At 44.0% G+C, this 18,874-nt stretch overlaps 1 protein-coding gene across 2 annotated transcripts in view; it reads left to right on the plus strand.

Annotated features, from left to right (window-relative positions):
* LOC311111005 (attractin-like protein 1) overlaps nucleotides 1-18,874 on the plus strand; it is a 337,080-nt gene that overhangs the window by 125,580 nt on the left and 192,626 nt on the right. For both annotated transcript variants that reach the window (XM_084153687.1, XM_084153688.1), the window contains 2 exons: nucleotides 6,955-7,191; nucleotides 7,546-7,683. In XM_084153687.1, the coding sequence (XP_084009813.1) occupies nucleotides 6,955-7,191; nucleotides 7,546-7,683 (375 nt within the window). The remainder of the gene's footprint in view (nucleotides 1-6,954; nucleotides 7,192-7,545; nucleotides 7,684-18,874) is intronic.

Raw genomic sequence — 18,874 nt, forward strand, 5'->3', positions numbered from 1 at the left:
CTCTGTAGTTATGTACTTGAAAATGTATCAATTGACCAATTCGGCACATTTGGGCAGACTTGATACAAAATAGTCCAGTATTGCAACGCTTCTCTCGATCAATCTGAAACTTTGCACACACACTGCTGCCATCTAGTGGCGAAAATCTAAATTGCGCCTAAACTGCAATATTATATTGTGGCCTTTCTCTTGCATTTCAAAGATGATGGAACAAAAAATTATATTTTACTAGCTCTGTGTTATATTCTCCTACATTAATTTCACATTTCCACAAACTTCAAAGTGTTTCCTTTCAAATGGTATCAAGAATATGCATATCCTTGCTTCCGGTCCTGAGCTACAGGCAGTTAGATTTGGGTATGTCATTTTAGGCGAAAATTGAACAAAAGGGTCCGATCCTTAAGAGGTTAAGCAACACAAAGCACTTTTTTACTGGAGATGTCCTCAAAAAAAATGAAATGTTGACAAGGAAGTTAGAAGTGTATTAGTCCCTATTCTGCTTCGTCAAGGAGGTAAGATTATATGTTTGTCAGAGTCACTTTAACTAAATGTCTGTAGATACACACATTAGCAGTGCGTGGGTAAAATCACTGGGGAAGCCAATCTAGGAAAAAAAGCCATATTACAACATATGTGTTGTGATAATTGCGTTGTTTGCTCTATAACCTGTTAGTTCATATGCCTTACGACCGTGATACAGTGAGGGAAAAAAGTATTTGATCCCCTTCTGATTTTGTACGTTTGCCACTGACAAAGAAATGATCAGTCTATAATTTTAATGGTAGGTTTATTTGAACAGTGAGAGACAGAATAACAACAAAAAAATCCAGAAAAACGCATGTCAAAAATGTTATAAATTCATTTTCATTTTAATGTGGGAAATAAGTATTTTACCCCCTCTCAATCAGAAAGATTTCTGGCTCCCAGGTGTCTTTTATACAGTTAATGAGCTGAGATTAGGAGCACACTCTTAAAGGGAGTGCTCCTAATCTCAGTTTGTTACCTGTATAAAAGACACCTGTCCACATAAGCAATCAATCAATCAGATTCCAAACTCTCCACCATGGCCAAGACCAAAGAGCTCTCCAAGGATGTCAGGGACAAGATTGTAGACCTACACAAGGCTGGAATGGGCTACAAGACCATCGACAAGCAGCTTGGTGAGAAGGTGACAACAGTTGGTGTGATTATTCGCAAATGGAAGAAACACAAAAGAACTGTCAATCTCCCTCGGCCTGGGGCTCCATGCAAGATCTCACCTCTTGGAGTTGCAATGATCATGAGAACGGCAAGGAATCAGCCCAGAACTACACGGGAGGATCTTGTCAATGATCTCAAGGCAGCTGGGACCATAGTCACCAAGAAAACAATTGGTAACACACTACGCTGTGAAGGACTGAAATCCTGCAGCGCCCGCAAGGTCCCCCTGCTCAAGAAAGCACATATACAGGCCCGTCTGAAGTTTGCCAATGAACATCTGAATGATTCAGAGGAGAACTGGGTGAAAGTGTTGTGGTCAGATGAGACAAAAATCGAGCTCTTTGGCATCAACTCAACTCGCCGTGTTTGGAAGAGGAGGAATGCTGCCTATGACCCCAAGAACATCATCCCCACCGTCAAACATGGAGGTGGAAACATTATGCTTTGGGGGTGTTTTTCTGCTAAGGGGACAGGACAACTTCAAAGGGACGATGGACGGGGCCATGTAATGTCAAATCTTGGGTGAGAACCTCCTTCCCTCAGCCAGGGCATTGAAAATGGGTTGTGGATGGGTATTCCAGCATGACAATGACCCAAAACACACGGCCAAGGCAACAAAGGAGTGGCTCAAGAAGAAGCACATTAAGGTCCTGGAGTGGCCTAGCCAGTCTCCAGACCTTAATCCCATAGAAAATCTGTGGAGGGAGCTGAAGGTTCGAGTTGCCAAACATCAGCCTTGAAACCTTAATGACTTGGAGAAGATCTGCAAAGAGGAGTGGGACAAAATCCCTCCTGAGATGTGTGCAAACCTGGTGGCCAACTACAAGAAACGTCTGACCTCTGTGATTGCCAACAAGGGTTTTCCCACCAAGTACTAAGTCATGTTTTGCAGAGGGGTCAAATACTTATTTCCCTCATTAAAATGCAAATCAATTTATAACATTTTTGACATGCGTTTTTCTGGATTTCTTTGTTGTTATTCTGTCTCTCACTGTTCAAATAAACCTACCATTAAAATTATAGACTGATCATGTCTTTGTCAGTGGGCAAATGTACAAAATCAGCAGGGGATCAAATACCTTTTTCCCTCCCTGTATAGAAGCCTAAGACTGAGACAATAAGAAGACAGTGGCAGAATAAATTAAACCACACCTTTGTTTCATCACAAAACCGGAGAGCAACCTCTGTCCAAAGAGTTACATGACCTACAGCATGGTCAAGAAAGTTAATGTTTCTGACTACTAAACAACTATTGATTTAGAACCATGGAGAGTTACTGCAAGTCGCAAACAAAACAGAAGCTGCCGCCACTATTCCAGCACCATTTCAACTTCAATATCACCAAATCACCTATGCTTAATCTAATACAGTGACAACTAAAAGATACGAAAAACTATTTAGTCCAATCAACATAAGCTAAATATGATGTGGCTGTCCATGGTTCTGATTTGTGTGTGTGTGTATATGTGTGCGTTCGTGCAAGTAGAAAAAACATGTTGACTCACCCTACTTTTAAAGAAACGCCAATGCCATCCTCCTCTCTTTCATGCTGACGAAACGGTCTATGAGTGTCATACAGTACACGCTTTTATTTTTTGTTGTCCGAGGCTACCTGGCTAAATACTTGCTCACTAGCCTAACTTCCTTTTCATAGCTAGTTAACATTAGCCTTCTACATAATAGCTACATGTTAAACTTCCATCCTCTCAGGCCAGTGGCACAATGTATTTTATGGTTGGATCATAATCGGTGTTAAAATCATTGGCCAGTACGGAGAATTATGTAAAACCAAGTCCAAATCCCTATCTCCATCCATGGCTAATTTAGGAAACGGCCAATTTTAGCTAGCTGGCTAGCCACAGGAGTACAACAACACAATGAGATGCAACAATTCAATGACCTATTTCTTTGTGATAGGAGTGAAGCCAGACTCTTTTTTCTGGTGTGCCAGAACCATTCACAGTTGCGCTCACTCAGTTTAGCTCAACGCTGATTGGCTATTATTTTATACTTTTTTATCAAGGGAGGCCAAATGCTCGCTGGCTTCCCTTACGTTCAATACTATGTGCGGCAACAATGTCATACTCTTTATGACCAGACAGCATCAGATAGATGGCCTACACATTCAGAAACAGAGGGGCGCTGTTTCGCTCGTTCAGATGCTTTCTCCGGTGAGATACATTCAGCCTCTTGCGAATTGAAGGAAAATTATGAAAACACAGAGACGAAAGATAAGTTATTTTATGTTTTTTGGGGAAGCCTGGCTTCCCTTGGCATCCATGAATACACGCCACTGGATACACATTACATTGATACTTCGTATATATGCTGAACAAAAATATAGTTACAGTTCATATAAGGAAATCAACCAATTGAAATAAATTCATTAGGCCCTAATCTATGGATTTCACATGACAGGGCAAGGGAGCAGCCATGGGTGGGCCTGGGAGGGCATAGGCCCACCCACTTGGGAGCCAGGCCCACCCAATGGGGAGGCAGGCCCAGCCAATCAGAATGAGTTTTACCCCACAAAAGGGCTTTATTACAGACAGAAATACTCCTCAGCACCCCCTTAGACGATCCCGCAGGTGAAGAAGCCGGATGTGGAGGTCCTGGGCTGGCGTGGTTACACGTGGTCTGCGGTTGTGAGGCTGGTTGGACGTTCTGCCAAATTCTCTAAAACAACGTTGGAGGCGGCTTATGGTAGAGAAATGAACATTCAATTATCTGGCAACAGCTCTGGTGGTCATTCCTGCAGTCAGCATGCCAATTGCATGCTCCCTCAACTTGAAACATCTGTGATATTGTGTTGTGTGATAAAACGGCACATTTTAGTGGCCTTTTATTGTCCCCTGCACAAGGTGCACCTGTGTAATGATCATGCTGTTTAATCAGCTTCTTGATATGCCACACCTGTCAGGTGGATGGATTATCTTGAGAAATGCTCACTAACAGGGATGTAAACAAATGTGTGATCAACATTTTAGAGAAATAAGCTTTTCATGCATATGGAAAAGGTCTGGGATCTTTTATTTCAGTTCATGAAACATTGGACCAACACTTTACATGTTGTGTTTATATTTTTGTTCAGTGTGTATATATATATATATATATATATATATATATATATATATATATATATATATATATATATATATATATATATATATATATGTGCATCAGAAGTGCCTTTTTGAAAGCAAGGCATATAATACATGAAAGCTTATATGGAGAGTAAGTGCACCTCCATAGGGGCTCTTTGAGTTAACTTTGTCCTCTAAACTGACAGAACTTTCTGGTTAAAGTGCCGATTTTGCACATGTTAGTATTCAGTAAATGTATCACGCCGTTATAAGTTGTTTGGTCCTGGGGGGCTTTATCAAAGACAGTCAGTTAGTGTTTTGTTGTTTAAATGTTGGGTCTGTGGTATGAACAAACATTCGCCTCTCCCTGGGCCTAACTCGGTGGAGTGTGAGTGCTCTTGTCGTCAGCCGACCACCTGCTTTTGTCAGACAGTCCGACGGGTTCCAACATGGCTGCCACCCGCAGCCCTCTCCCTTCTCTGATAGACAGAACAAAGGGCACATTTGCTAAATGTTTGCAAAATGTCGCTCTTTGGTTGGAAGGCCTGAGTCGATGATGTGAAACCTGTTTTTGCTTTCAATCGATGATGTGAAGAGGGTATACAGTGCATTCGGAAAGTATTCAGACCCCTTCCCTTTTTCCACATTTTGTTATGTTATATCTTTATTCTAAAATTAATTAAATTATTTGTTTTCCTCATCGATCTACACACAATACTCCATAATGACAAAGAGAAAACAGATTTTTAGAAATGTTTGCTAATTTATTACAAATAAAAAACATATCATATTTACATAAGTATTCAGACCCTTTGCTATAAGACTCGAAATTGAGCTCAGGTGCATCCTGTTTCCATTGATCATCCTTGAGATGTTTCTACAACTTGATTGGAGTCCACCTGTGGTAAATACAATTGATTGGACATGATTTGGAAAGGCACACACCTGTCTATATAAGGTCCCACAGTTGACAGTGCATGTCAGAGCAAAAACCAAGCCTTGAGGTCGAAGGAATTGTCCGTAGAGCTATGAGACAGGATTGTGTCGAGGCACAGATCTGGGGAAGGGTACCAAAACATTTCTGCAGCATTGAAGGTCCCCAAGAACACAGTGGCCCCCATCATTCTTAAATGGAAGAAGTTTGGAACCACCAAGACTCTTCCTAGAGCTGGCTGCCCGGCCAAACTGAGCAATCGGGGGAGAAGGGCCTTGGTCAGGGAGGTGACCAAGAACCTGAGGGTCACTCTGACAGAGCTCCAGAGTTCCTCTGTGGAGATGGGAAAACCTTCCAGAAGGACAACCATCTCTGCAGCACTCCACCAATCAGGCCTTTTTGGTAGAGTTGCCAGAGGGAAGCCACTCCTCAGGAAAAGGCACATGACAACCCGCTTGGAGTTTGCTAAAAGGCACCTAAAGGACTCTCCGACCATGAGAAACAAGATTCTCTGGTCTGATGAAACCAAGACTGAACTCTTTGGCCTGAATGCCAAACGTCACATCTGAAGGAAACCTGGCACCCATCCCTACAGTGAAGCATGGTGTTTTTCAAAGTACAGAGGGATCCTTGATGAAAACCTGCTCCAGAGCGCTCAGGACCTCAGACTGGGGCGAAGGTTCACGTTCCAACAGGACAACGACCCTAAGCACACAGCCAAGACAACACAGGAGTGGCTTCGGGACTCTGAATGTCCTTGAGTGGCCCAACCAGAGCCCGGACCTGAACCCGATCAAACATCTCTGGAGAGACCTGAAAATATTTGTGCAGCGACACTCCCCATCCAACCTGACAGAGCTTGAGAGGATCTGCAGAGAACAATGGGAGAGACTCCCGAAATACAGGTGTGCTAAGCTTGTAGCGTCATACCCAAGAAGATTTGAGGCTGTAATCGCTGCCAAAGGTGCATCAACAAAGTACTGAGTAAAGGGTCTGAATACTTATGTAAATGTCATTTTTCAGTAGTTTTTTAATGAATTTGAAAACATTTCTAAAAACCTGTTTTTGCTTTGTCATTATGGGATATTGTGTGTAGATTGATGAGGGAAAAAAACTATGTAATACATTTTAGTGTAAGGCTGTAACGTAACAAAATGTGGAAAAAGTCAAGGGGTCTGAATACTTTCCGAATGCACTGTACGTGATCAGGGCTTACAGCACTATGATAAACTATACTTTATCAACTTCAATGTTGTTATCTCCAACTCAAGCTTTGATAACTTGGCTCAGACAATAAAACTACTTTTCAAGCAAAAAAAATAACCCGTTGTCCGAAAGGTGGGAATCATTTCTATCAAAATGAAAAACAGTACATTTACACACACCTTCTAATCTATTAAATAATGAACCAGATGGCAATTACAGTAATAGTCAATGGCTGTCTAAGAAAGTGTTAGAGAGCATTGCATCCCAATGCCAACATAAAGAATAAAGTAATGAGTAACAAATGTCTACTTTATTTATGTGATGGATGGATGTAACAGTGGTTACTTATACTACAGATTAAAGTTATCAAGAGCAGCCAAGTATTCTATGAGGGACTTTTATATGTGTCTAAATGGATGTCTAAATAATCTGTCTCTCTGTCGCTCTGTCGCTCTCTCTCTCTGTCTCTCTCTGTCTCTCTGTCTCTCTGTTGCTCTGTCTCTCTGTCTCTCTCACCTTCTCCCCTTCTAGCTCAGAACTGTTCGGGCCTGAGGACGTGTGGCCAGTGTTTGGATCAGGCAGAGTGTGGCTGGTGTGGAGACCCCACTAACACAGGGAAGGGCCAGTGTATGGAAGGGTCATACCGCGGGCCCATGAAAAGCCCCTCCAGACAGACCAGAGACAGGGAGAGGGACAGAGACATGGTGCTGGAGCCTGGTCTGTGCCCCAGAGATAAAGGGTTCGACTGGGCCTACATCCACTGCCCTGGTGAGTCAACACACACACACACACACACACTGACAGAGAGAGCGAGAGAGACACGTCATGTAGCATATCAATACAACCATAAATGCACAAAAACACATTCACATGTTTACCACATGTTGTATTCCATCCCTTGCCTTCACACTTAAAGCTATACACCCCCTCCACACACTTAAAGCTATACACCCCCTCCACACACTTAAAGCTATACACCCCCTCCACACACTTAAAGCTATACACCCCCTCCACACACTTAAAGCTATACACCCCCTCCACACACTTAAAGCTATACACCCCCTCCACACACTCAAAGACACATCCAAACACTATTGGTTCTCTCTCCCTCCCTTTCCTCAGCCTGTCAGTGTAACGGCCACAGTACGTGTGTCAACGGCAGTGCTTGTGAGCAGTGCAGGAACTTGACCACCGGACCGCAGTGCCAGACCTGCATGCCTGGTTACCATGGCGACCCCACTAACGGCGGGAAGTGCCAGGGTAAGTACAGTGATGGGTGCAGTGCACCAGACTGGACTGGAGGGGCCAGTGTTTAAAGGCTTTGGCTCTGAGATATGTGCGTCCTCTGAGAAGCAGACTGTTGTGTGTTTGAACAACTGTAGAGCCGGAAAACGACACATGTATTTCTGACCGTGTTGAAAGATGCAGTAGACAGGCGCTTCAGAGTTCTATCAACCCTGTCCAGTCCTGTGGTTAAGATTGTTATGAAACCCTGATCCGGTCCATCCACAACACTATCACTCGGAATCTCTCAATGTGTAAGAGACAGACGGAGCAATAGGAGTGGGGAAAAAAACTGAGAGAGGGGAGAAACGGATGAAAGATAGAGAAATGGAGACTATGATAGTGGGATAGAAAAGAAAGAGTAGGAGAAAGAGTGAGTGAGCGTGAGAGAGAGGAAGGTGTCATGACATAATTCTCCTGCTGACAGCGTTTTCCCCGCTTGGCGCACGACATTAAATCTCTCTTAATCATTTTCTTATATCTTGGAGTTGACTGGCAGCGAGCACGTTTGATAGATGCTCTCCTCTCTCACACGCCTTTCTCCTCCCCTCTGTCTTTCCTCCCTCCATCACCCTCCCTCCCTCTAACAGGATTAACGCTGTCATGATTGAATGCAATTTATTGACTACCGTCCGTCATATATATACACACCTCCCCACCAGGGCTGCTTGTTTACCAGGCTGACTCCTGAGGACTGTGCCTATAGAGGCTGTTTCACTCCTCAGTCTTACAGAATAGATAGATTTACCTGGACCTTAAGTCACTGATCTGATCCTTGAGAGAGGTAGAGGGAGAGGGGGCTAGAGAATCATTAAGGTAAAATATGAGGAGCTCAGAGCTGCCCTTGGAGATGGTAAGAATGGAAAATAGAAGGATGGGGGAGTTGGAGTAGGAGAGATTTCCCAGTCTGGTGTCCCTGTGACAGATGAAGAGTTGACCTTGTACAATGTGAGAGGGGGCTGTGTGTGTGTGTGTGTGTTTGAAGGAGTGTGTTTTCACGTATGTTATGTGGTGAGGAGAATAGCCCTCCAAGTCTATCACTGACAGGTTCACCTTGTAAAGACACTGAAACCGTCTGCTCATCCTGTCCAGCCTAACCCAGCCCAGTCTAGCTTGGCTTGACTTGCTGCAGCAGACCTCTCTCTGGGGCTTAGAGTACTGAGAGCATGACAATTGACTTTTGAAAGAAAGACCAGCCTTGTGACATGACATGTTGTGTAGGGGTTGGAGAGGTGATTTGAATTGGTGAGGGAATTTACTGTACAAGACCAAAACCTACAATACCAGACACCTTCTGTTGGCTACGATACCAAAACAAAGTAAGACAGCCAGTGTTGCTGGAGCTACAGTAAACCTGGTTGATGCAATGTGCCACGGTAAGCGTTTGGTAGCAATGACGGATCTGTTTCTCCTTAAAGTTGTAGTAGTACTTGTGTAACACTCTTCTGAAAACTTCTGGCTGGCAGCTTAATAAGTCTGACTTGAAGTGTGTTTTTTTTCCACTAACTGCGCTGTAGGCATACAGTCACACAAAAGTCATACAGGGAGCCCCAGCAAGCTGTTGGTCTTTCACTTTCTTTCTCTCTCTCCTCCTCTCTCTCTCCTCCTCTCTCTCCCTCTCCCTCTCTCTCCTCCTCTCTCTCCTCCTCTCCCTCTCTCTCCTCCTCTCTCTCCTCCTCTCTCTCCTCCTCTCTCCTCCTCTCTCTCCTCCTCTCTCCTCCTCTTCCTCTCTCTCCTCCTCTCTCTCTCCTCCTCTCCCTTTCACTCCTCTCTCTCACTCTTCCCCTCTCTCACTCCTCCTCTCCCTCTCTCTCCTCTTCTCCTTCTCTCACTCTCCTCTCCCTCTCCTCCTGTCCCTCCCTTTCTTCCTCCTTCTTGCATAAAGGCAGCACTGCAGAGTTCAATTAAAATGCTGTTTATTGCTTTTGGAGACGGCATGCTGTGCTAGCCTGGTGAATTCCATTATAGGCTCTTGGTAGAGCCACCTAGTCCTCCACAGGCCCCGTCTTTACACGTGACCAACCTGCCTGTCTGTCTCTCTCGCTTTCTGTCTGTCTGCCTATCTGTCTTGGTGTCTGTCCATCTGTCTGTCTGCCTATCTGTCTTGGTGTCTGTCCATCTGTCTGTCTTGGTGTCTGTCTGTCTTGATGTCTGTCTGTCTTGGTGTCTGTCTACCTGTCTGTCTTTTAGTTTCTCTGTCTCTCTTTCTGCCTGTTTAAACAGTTTGTTTGTTTAATGGTCTCCAAACCTGAATTGATTGTTGTTTTTTGTTGTTGTGGTTTCGTGCTCTCAATGATGCCTCCTTAGGGTATTCATAAACTCCTTTTGTGTTGTTGTTTGCTTGCCATCTAACCTTCCCTCTAACCTTTCACATCTCACAGTGTCCCCCCAACCACTGAGATCTCATGCAGAATTGTCTTATTGCCTTTCATAAATGTTGCATGCAGGAGTAGCCTACTTCACCACCCTTTCCCCCTCTTTCTAGACTTTTTGGTTCTCTCTTTCTCCCACTCTCTCTGTCTTTCTCTTTCTCTCTGTCTCTTTCAAAACACATACACATGCGCGCGCACACACACACATACACACACACATAAACATCCTCTGGCAGTGCCTTGGTGGGGTATAAATGAGTGTCTGTCATGTTCAGTGTGGGAGGATGCTGTTGTGTGTAAATCCATGAACAGCCAGCTCCTGTTTATCCTGAAGTGAGAGGGAGGGAGTAGACAGCATCACAGCTTTTCTCTCTGTGTGTGTGTGTGTGTGTGTGTGTGTGTGTGTGTGTGCCTGTCTGTGTGTGTGCACATACTCTACCAGAGGGAGGTGAGCATGGGCCTCTGTCATCAGGACCTCAGCTTAGCACAGGGCTCTGTCCTCTGTCCTGCTCACCCATTCTGATGGATTAGACAGTCGCCGCTGTTCCAGAGATGTAGGTGCTCTGGTGCCTCTGTAAAATAGTCCACTGACTAGGCACCCACTGTGCCCCCCCGAGGATCTCCCATCAGTAAGCACTATGTAGGTGTGTTTTGTTTATGTGTGTGTGAACAGATGTAAAGTGTGTTTTAAAATGTATATACAGTGAGGGGGGAAAAGTATTTGATCCCCTGCTGATTTTGTACGTTTGCCCACTGACAAAGACATTATCAGTCTATAATTTTAATGGTAGGTTTATTTGAACAGTGAGAGACAGAATAACAACAACAAAATCCAGAAAAACGCATGTCAAAAATGTTATAAATTGATTTGCATTTTAATGAGGGAAATACGTATTTGACCCCTCTGCAAAACATGACTTCTTGTAGTTTTCCACCAGGTTTGCACACATCTCAGGAGGGATTTTGTCCCATTCCTCTTTGCAGATCTTCTCCAAGTCATTAAGGTTTCGAGGCTGACGTTTGGCAACTCAAACCTTCAGCTCCCTCCACAGATTTTCTATGGGATTAACGTCTGGAGACTGGCTAGGCCACTCCAGGACCTTAAGGTGCTTCTTCTTGAGCCACTCCTTTGTTGCCTTGGCCGTGTGTTTTGGGTCATTGTCATGCTGGAATACCCATCCACGACCCATTTTCAATGCCCTGGCTGAGGGAAGGAGGATCTCACTCAAGATTTGACAGTACATGGCCCCGTCCATCGTCCCTTTGATGCGGTGAAGTTGTCCAGTCCCCTTAGCAGAAAAACACCCCCAAAGCATAATGTTTCCACCTCCATGTTTGACGGTGGGGATGGTGTTCTTGGGGTCATAGGCAGCATTCCTCCTCCTCCAAACATGGCGAGTTGAGTTGATGCCAAAGAGCTCGATTTTTGTCTCATCTGACCACAACACTTTCACCCAGTTCTCCTCTGAATCATTCAGATGTTCATTGGCAAACTTCAGACGGGCCTGTATATGTGCTTTCTTGAGCAGGGGGACCTTGCGGGCGCTGCAGGATTTCAGTCCTTCACGGCGTAGTGTGTTACCAATTGTTTTCTTGGTGACTATGGTCCCAGCTGCCTTGAGACCATTGACAAGATCCTCCCGTGTAGTTCTGGGCTGATTCCTCACCGTTCTCATGATCATTGCAACTCCACGAGGTGAGATCTTGCATGGTGCCCCAGGCCGAGGGAGATTGACAGTTATTTTGTGTTTCTTCCATTTGCGAATAATTGCACCGACTGTTGTCACCTTCTCACCAAGCTGCTTGGCGATGGTCTTGTAGCCCATTCCAGCCTTGTGTAGGTCTACAATCTTGTCCCTGACATCCTTGGAGAGCTCTTTGGTCTTGGCCATGGTGGAGAGTTTGGAATCTGATTGATTGCTTCTGTGGACAGGTGTCTTTTATACAGGTAACAAGCTGAGATTAGGAGCACTCCCTTTAAGAGTGTGCTCCTAATCTCAGCTCGTTACCTGTATAAAAGACACCTGGGAGCCAGAAATCTTTCTGATTGAGAGGGGGTCAAATACTTATTTCCCTCATTAAAATGCAAATCAATTTATAACATTTTTTACATGCGTTTTTCTGGATTTTTGTTTTGTTATTCTGTCTCTCACTGTTCATATAAACCTACCATTAAAATTATAGACTGATCATTTCTTTGTCAGTGGGCAAACGTACAAAATCAGCAGGGGATCAAATACTTTTTTCCCTCACTGTAAGTGCATAGGTGGTTGTATGTGTATGTTTGAATCAGTATACATACTGTATCAGGGTTTCCGTTATGAAAGAATTTACCAGACATTTGAGAAATTTACCGGACCCATATGTATTGGGCATGTAACCTGATTCGGGCGTCCACCCACGGTTCTCAGAATGACAGAAATCACATTTAGATTATGATAATTCATCTTAACCGAACATGCAAGTCGAGGATGCAACAATGTACGGTCCTTCTTACCCAATTCCGATGACCACATTTACTTTTCCTCAGCCAACAAGACGAGGAGCCTAATGAACAGCAAAATCACTAGCCTATGTCAATCTACTATCCCCCATAGTAGAAAAGTTTACCTATTCTATTGGTCAGCTTGTCGAGAAAGAAATAGCCTATTCCAAACAGACTCTGGGACAGTTGTGGGTCGATAAATCCCAAATTCATACAACCAGTAGGACTAGGCTACATCAAAAAAAATGTAAAAAGCAATGAGGCTGATGCAACAGATCAGAACATTTATCTTAAAATGTTGATAAACTATTATTTCTTCACATTATAAACACAGCAATGTGCACAAGGCAGTAGACTATGTGTGAATGTTTGTTGCATAATGTAATTAGCAGGAAAACACTGTTGTCAAAAACTAGCAATTTCATGTGACAGAGATGAAAATATCCGTTAGAAATTTAGAAAGAGGGGAGATCTAATATGCAACAACTAGCATGGGTTGATAATATGACAAGGATTGGGCCTTTGGCTACTGGACAATGAAAGAAAGTTGAAATAGTATCAAATAATTACCTCCACGGATATGGTCTGATTTTGGCTAGGCTACTTTGAAGCAAGAAAAGACATGCCTCATAATATGTAGTAAAACGTTCAGGTTTCCAACAATTAAGTATATGTTTTCTAAATGCATACTGCCTCCAGCTCATTGCAAAGGGGTGTGTGACGCGCTGATGAAGCCTGCCTTCCGTTGCCTATACATTTGCTGTTTGAGATGCCGTAGCAGCAGCTCTCGCGCTGTCTGACAGATTTTCTGCTCAAAGTGTCTGTATCTGTGTGATGTACGCGTGTGATAAATAAGATAGGCCTACATATACACACGTGGCAATTTAATTCCACAAAATTATGCAAATTAACCTATATTATATGTACAAATCTGTAGTGTGTGTGTGTGTGTACCTGCTTCATGAAGGCCGATGGCGATAAGGCACCCTTCCCAGCAGCCTCAGCGGTATCCAGTCATCACCCCTTCAGCGGCCCTATTTCTGGCCACAGGCATGCATGCATGGATGCATGCAGGCACAGACACAGACACACACACTCACACTCACACACTTAGGGCTCTGATCTGGCACCTACTGCCTTAAAAGTACATTAAAGTTCAGCTATAGGATTACATACCTGTTACTGAGCAAGCTGAAATGTGGAGTGGTGGAAGTTTAATTATTATGCGTCTCATTACCGTGTTAAACCCCAAGTCAACTTCAACAGACACATCAACTTAAGAATGATGCCCTGCTATTAAACACTGATCTGCTGAGTGTGGAGAGTAGGCCTGCATGTCACTCACTCTGCCCCCTCTACACTGTATATTTTTATTTTTTATTTTTTTTATTTAACCTTTATTTAACCAGGTAAACCAGTTGAGAACAGGTTCTCATTTACAACTGCGACCTGGCCAAGATAAAGCAAAGCAGTGCAATAAAAACAACACAGAGTTACATATGGGGTAAAAAAACATAAAGTCAAAAATACAACAGAAAATATATATACAGTGTGTGCAAATGTAGCAAGTTATGGAGGTAAGGCAATAAATAGGCTATAGTGCAGAATAATTACAATAGTATTAACACTGGAATGCTAGATGTGCAAGAGATTATGTGCAAATAGAGATACTGGGGTGCAAAAGAGCAAAATAAATAACAATATAGGGATGAGGTAGTTGGGTGGGCTAATTTCAGATGGGCTGTGTACAGGTGCAGTGATCGGTAAGGTGCTCTGACAACTGATGCTTAAAGTTATTGAGGGAGATAAGTGTCTCCAGCTTCAGAGATTTTTGCAATTCGTTCCAGTCATTGGCAGCAGAGAACTGGAAGGAATGGCGGCCAAAGGAGGTGTTGGCTTTGGGAATGACCAGTGAGATATACCTGCTGGAGCGCAGACTACGGGTGGGTGCTGCTATGGTGACCAATGAGCTAAGATAAGGCGGGGATTTGCCTAGCAGTGATTTATAGATGGCCTGGAGCCAGTGGGTTTGACGACGAACATGTAGTGAGTACCAGCCAACAAGAGCGTACAGGTCACAGTGGTGGGTAACGTATGGGGCTTTGGAGACAAAACGGATGGCACTGTGATAGACTACATCCAATTTGCTGAGTAGAGTGTTGGAGGCTATTTTGTAAATGACATCGCCGAAGTCAAGGATCGGTAGGATAGTCAGTTTTACGAGGGCATGTTTGGCAGCATGAGTGATGGAGGCTTTGTTGCGAAATAGGAAGCCGATTCTAGATTTAACTTTGGATTGGAGATTCTTAATGTGAGTCTGGAAGGAGAGTTTACAGTCTAACCAGACACCTAGGTATTTGTAGTTGTCCACATACTCTAGGTCAGACCCGTCGAGAGTGGTGATTCTAGTCGGGTGGGCGGGTGCCAGCAGCGTTCGATTGAAAAGCATGCATTTAGTTTTACTAGTGTTTAAGAGCAGTTGGAGGCTACTGAAGGATTGTTGTATGGCATTGAAGCTCGTTTGGAGGTTTGTTAACACAGTGTCCAATGAAGGGCCAGATGTATACAAAATGGTGTCGTCTGCGTAGAGGTGGATCTGAGAGTCACCAGCAGCAAGAGCGACATCATTGATATACACGGAGAAAAGTGTCGGCCCAAGAATTGAACCCTGTGGCATCCCCATAGAGACTGCCATAGGGCCAGACAACAGGCCCTCCGATTTGACACACTGAACTCTATCTGAGAAGTAGTTGGTGAACCAGGCGAGGCAGTCATTTGAGAAACCAAGGCTATTTAGTCTGCCAATAAGAATGCGGTGGTTGACAGAGTCGAAAGCCTTGGCCAGGTCGATGAAGACGGCTGCACAGTACTGTCTATTATCGACCGCGGTTATAATATCGTTTATGACCTTGAGCGTGGCTGAAGTGCACCCGTGACCAGCTCGGAAACCGGATTGCATAGCGGAGAAGGTATGGTGGTATTCGAAATGGTCGGTGATCTGTTTGTTAACTTGGCTTTCAAATACTTTCGAAAGGCAGGGCAGGATGGATATAGGTCTGTAGCAGTTTGGATCTAGAGTGTCACCCCCTTTGAAGAGGGGGATGACCGCGGCAGCTTTCCAATCTCTGGGGATCTCAGACGTTATGAAAGAGAGGTTGAACAGACTAGTAATAGGGGTTGCGACAATTTCGGCGGCTAGTTTTAGAAAGAAAGGGTCCAGATTGTCTAGCCCAGCTGATTTGTAGGGGTCCAGATTTTGCAGCGCTTTCAAAACATCAGCTGTCTGAATTTGTGTGAAGGAGAAGCGGGGGGGGCATGGGCAAGTTGCAGCAGAGGGTGCAGAGTTGGTGGCCGGGTTAGTGGTAGCCAGATGGAAAGCATGGCCAGCTGTAGCAAATATAGCATATTCAAGACAAAGATGTCAGTGGTCACGAGCCTTTATCTACCGTCATAACCCTTAACCTTACAAGATCATTAAGGCCAGAATAGCAAGTCCCTTTTTATCTAAAACTGCCGCGACTCCTCACAATCTAACCAAGGCAAGATGAAAGACAGAACCCAACCCTCTTTAGCAGAAAATAATTAGTTATCAGAAGAGATGGGTTCACGCTATGCATTGAATAGCTATAGCCTATACAACCGGGCTTTAGAGAGACGTATTTACATTTACATTTACATTTTAGTCATTTAGCAGACGCTCTTATCCAGAGCGACTTACAGTTAGTTACGTGCTAAATACACTGCTCAAAAAAATAAAGGGAACACTTAAACAACACAATGTAACTCCAAGTCAATCACACTTCTCTGAAATCAAACTGTCCACTTAGGAAGCAACACTGATTGACAATACATTTCACATGCTGTTGTGCAAATGGAATAGACAACAGGTGGAAATTATAGGCAATTAGCAAGACAACCCCAATAAAGGACTGGTTTTGCAGGTGGTGACAACAGACTACTTCTCAGTTCCTATGCTTCCTGGCTGATGTTTTGGTCACTTTTGAATGCTGGCGGTGCTTTCACTCTAGTGGTAGCATGAGACGGAGTCTACAACCCACACAAGTGGCTCAGGTAGTGCAGCTCATCCAGGATGGCACATCAATGCGAGCTGTGGCAAGATGGCTAGCTGTGTCTGTCAGCGTAGTGTCCAGAGCATGGAGGCGCTACCAGGAGAGGCCAGTACATCAGGAGACGTGGAGGAGGCCGTAGGAGGGCAACAACCCAGCAGCAGGACTGCTACCTCCGCCTTTGTGCAAGGAGGAGCAGGAGGAGCACTGCCAGAGCCCTGCAAAATTACCTCCAGCAGGACACAAATGTGCATGTGTCTGCTCAAACGGTCAGAAACAGACTCCATGAGGGTGGTATGAGGGCCCGACGTCCACAGGTGGGGGTTGTGCTTACAGCCCAACACCGTGCAGGACGTTTGGCATTTGCCAGAGAACACCAAGATTGGCAAATTCGCCACTGGCGCCCTGTGCTCTTCACAGATGAAAGCAGGTTCACACTGAGCACATGTGACAGAGTCTGGAGACGCCGTGGAGAACGTTTTGCTGCCTGCAACATCCTCCAGCATGACCGGTTTGGCGGTGGGTCAGTCATGGTGTGGGGTGGCATTTCTTTGGTGGGCCGCACAGCCCTCCATGTGCTCGCCAGAGGTAGCCTGACTGCCATTAGGTACCGAGATGAGATCCTCAGACCCCTTGTGAGACCATATGCTGGTGCGGTTGGCCCTGGGTTCCTCCTAATGCAAGACAATGCTAGACATGTGGCTGGAGTGTGTCAGCAGTTCCTGCAAGAGGAAGGCATTGATGCTATGGACTGGCCCGCCCGTTCCCCAGACGTGAATCCAATTGAGCACATCTGGGACATCATGTCTCGCTCCATCCACCAACGCCACGTTGCACCACAGACTGTCCAGGAGTTGGCGGATGCTTTAGTCCAGGTCTGGGAGGAGATCCCTCAGGACACCATCCGCCACCTCATCAGGAGCATGCCCAGGCGTTGTAGGGAGGTCACACAGGCACGTGGAGGCCACACACACAACTGAGCCTCATTTTGACTTGTTTTAAGGACATTATATCAAAGTTGGATCAGCCTGTAGTGTGGTTTTCCACTTTAATTTTGAGGGTGACTCCAAATCCAGACCTCCATGGGTTGATAAATTTGATTTCCATTGATAATTTTTGTGTGATTTTGTTGTCAGCACATTCAACTATGTAAAGAAAAAAGTATTTAATAAGATTATTTCATTCATTCAGATCTAGGATGTGTTATTTTAGTGTTCCCTTTATTTTTTTGAGCAGTGTATATTCTGGGGGTGAGGAAAGGCATTGCTGCTATTTTGCACCACTCCTGTCTGCTTCTAACTTTCTGTTGAAGAAAAAACTGTAATATAGAGGCTCAGAATAAATTAGAGGAAAAACAAAAAGAATTGGAGAAACTTATTCAAGAAAGATCAAGTGTAATATATTATAAAAATAAAGCAAACTGGATGGAATATGGGGAAAAATGCACCAAATTCTTTTTTAGTCTTCAACATAGGAATGCTACCAAAAATACTTTTATGAAACTGGTTACAATTGACGGAGTCACCCATGATTCACCAAATGATATTTTGAAGGAGGAAACAAAGTACTTTAAGCATATGTTTTTGTTTCAGTCGCCTCCATCTCCTCTAACTGAAGCTAATTGTAGAGATTTTTTTTTATTGATAATGTAAAATTAACAGCCATACAGAAAGACTAATGTGAAGGTGAAATTACAGAGGAGGAACTTCTGGATGCAATTAAAGACTTTAAGTCCGGGAAAACTCCAGGGTTGGATGGCATACCAGTCGAGGTATACCAAACTGTTTTTGATATACTAAGAGGACCGTTATCAGCATGTTTTAACCACTCCTATGGAAATGGTAGATTATCAGACACTCAAGAAGAAGTTCTGATTTTCATTATTACTGAAACAGGATACAAGCGGAAAATATAAAGATCCAGTCCATTAAAAAAAATTGGAGGCCCCTTACACTTCAGTGTTGTGATGCAAAAATTCTAGCAAAATGTATAGCGCATAGAATTAAAAAGGTATTGTCGGACATTATTCATTCTAATCAGACAGGTTTTTTACATGGAAGATACATTGGAGATAATATAAGGCAAGTACTGGAAACAATAGAACACTATGGAAAATCTGGGAAACTAGGCCTGCTATTCATAGCAGACTTCGAAAAGGCATTTGATAAAGTACGACTGGGGTTTATATATAAATGCCTGGTGCATTTCAATTTAGGAGAATCTCTTATAAAATGGGTCAAAAT

Source organism: Coregonus lavaretus (assembly GCF_964263955.1).
Source record: "Coregonus lavaretus genome assembly, chromosome: 36".
In the NCBI taxonomy this organism is placed as follows: domain Eukaryota; kingdom Metazoa; phylum Chordata; class Actinopteri; order Salmoniformes; family Salmonidae; genus Coregonus; species Coregonus lavaretus.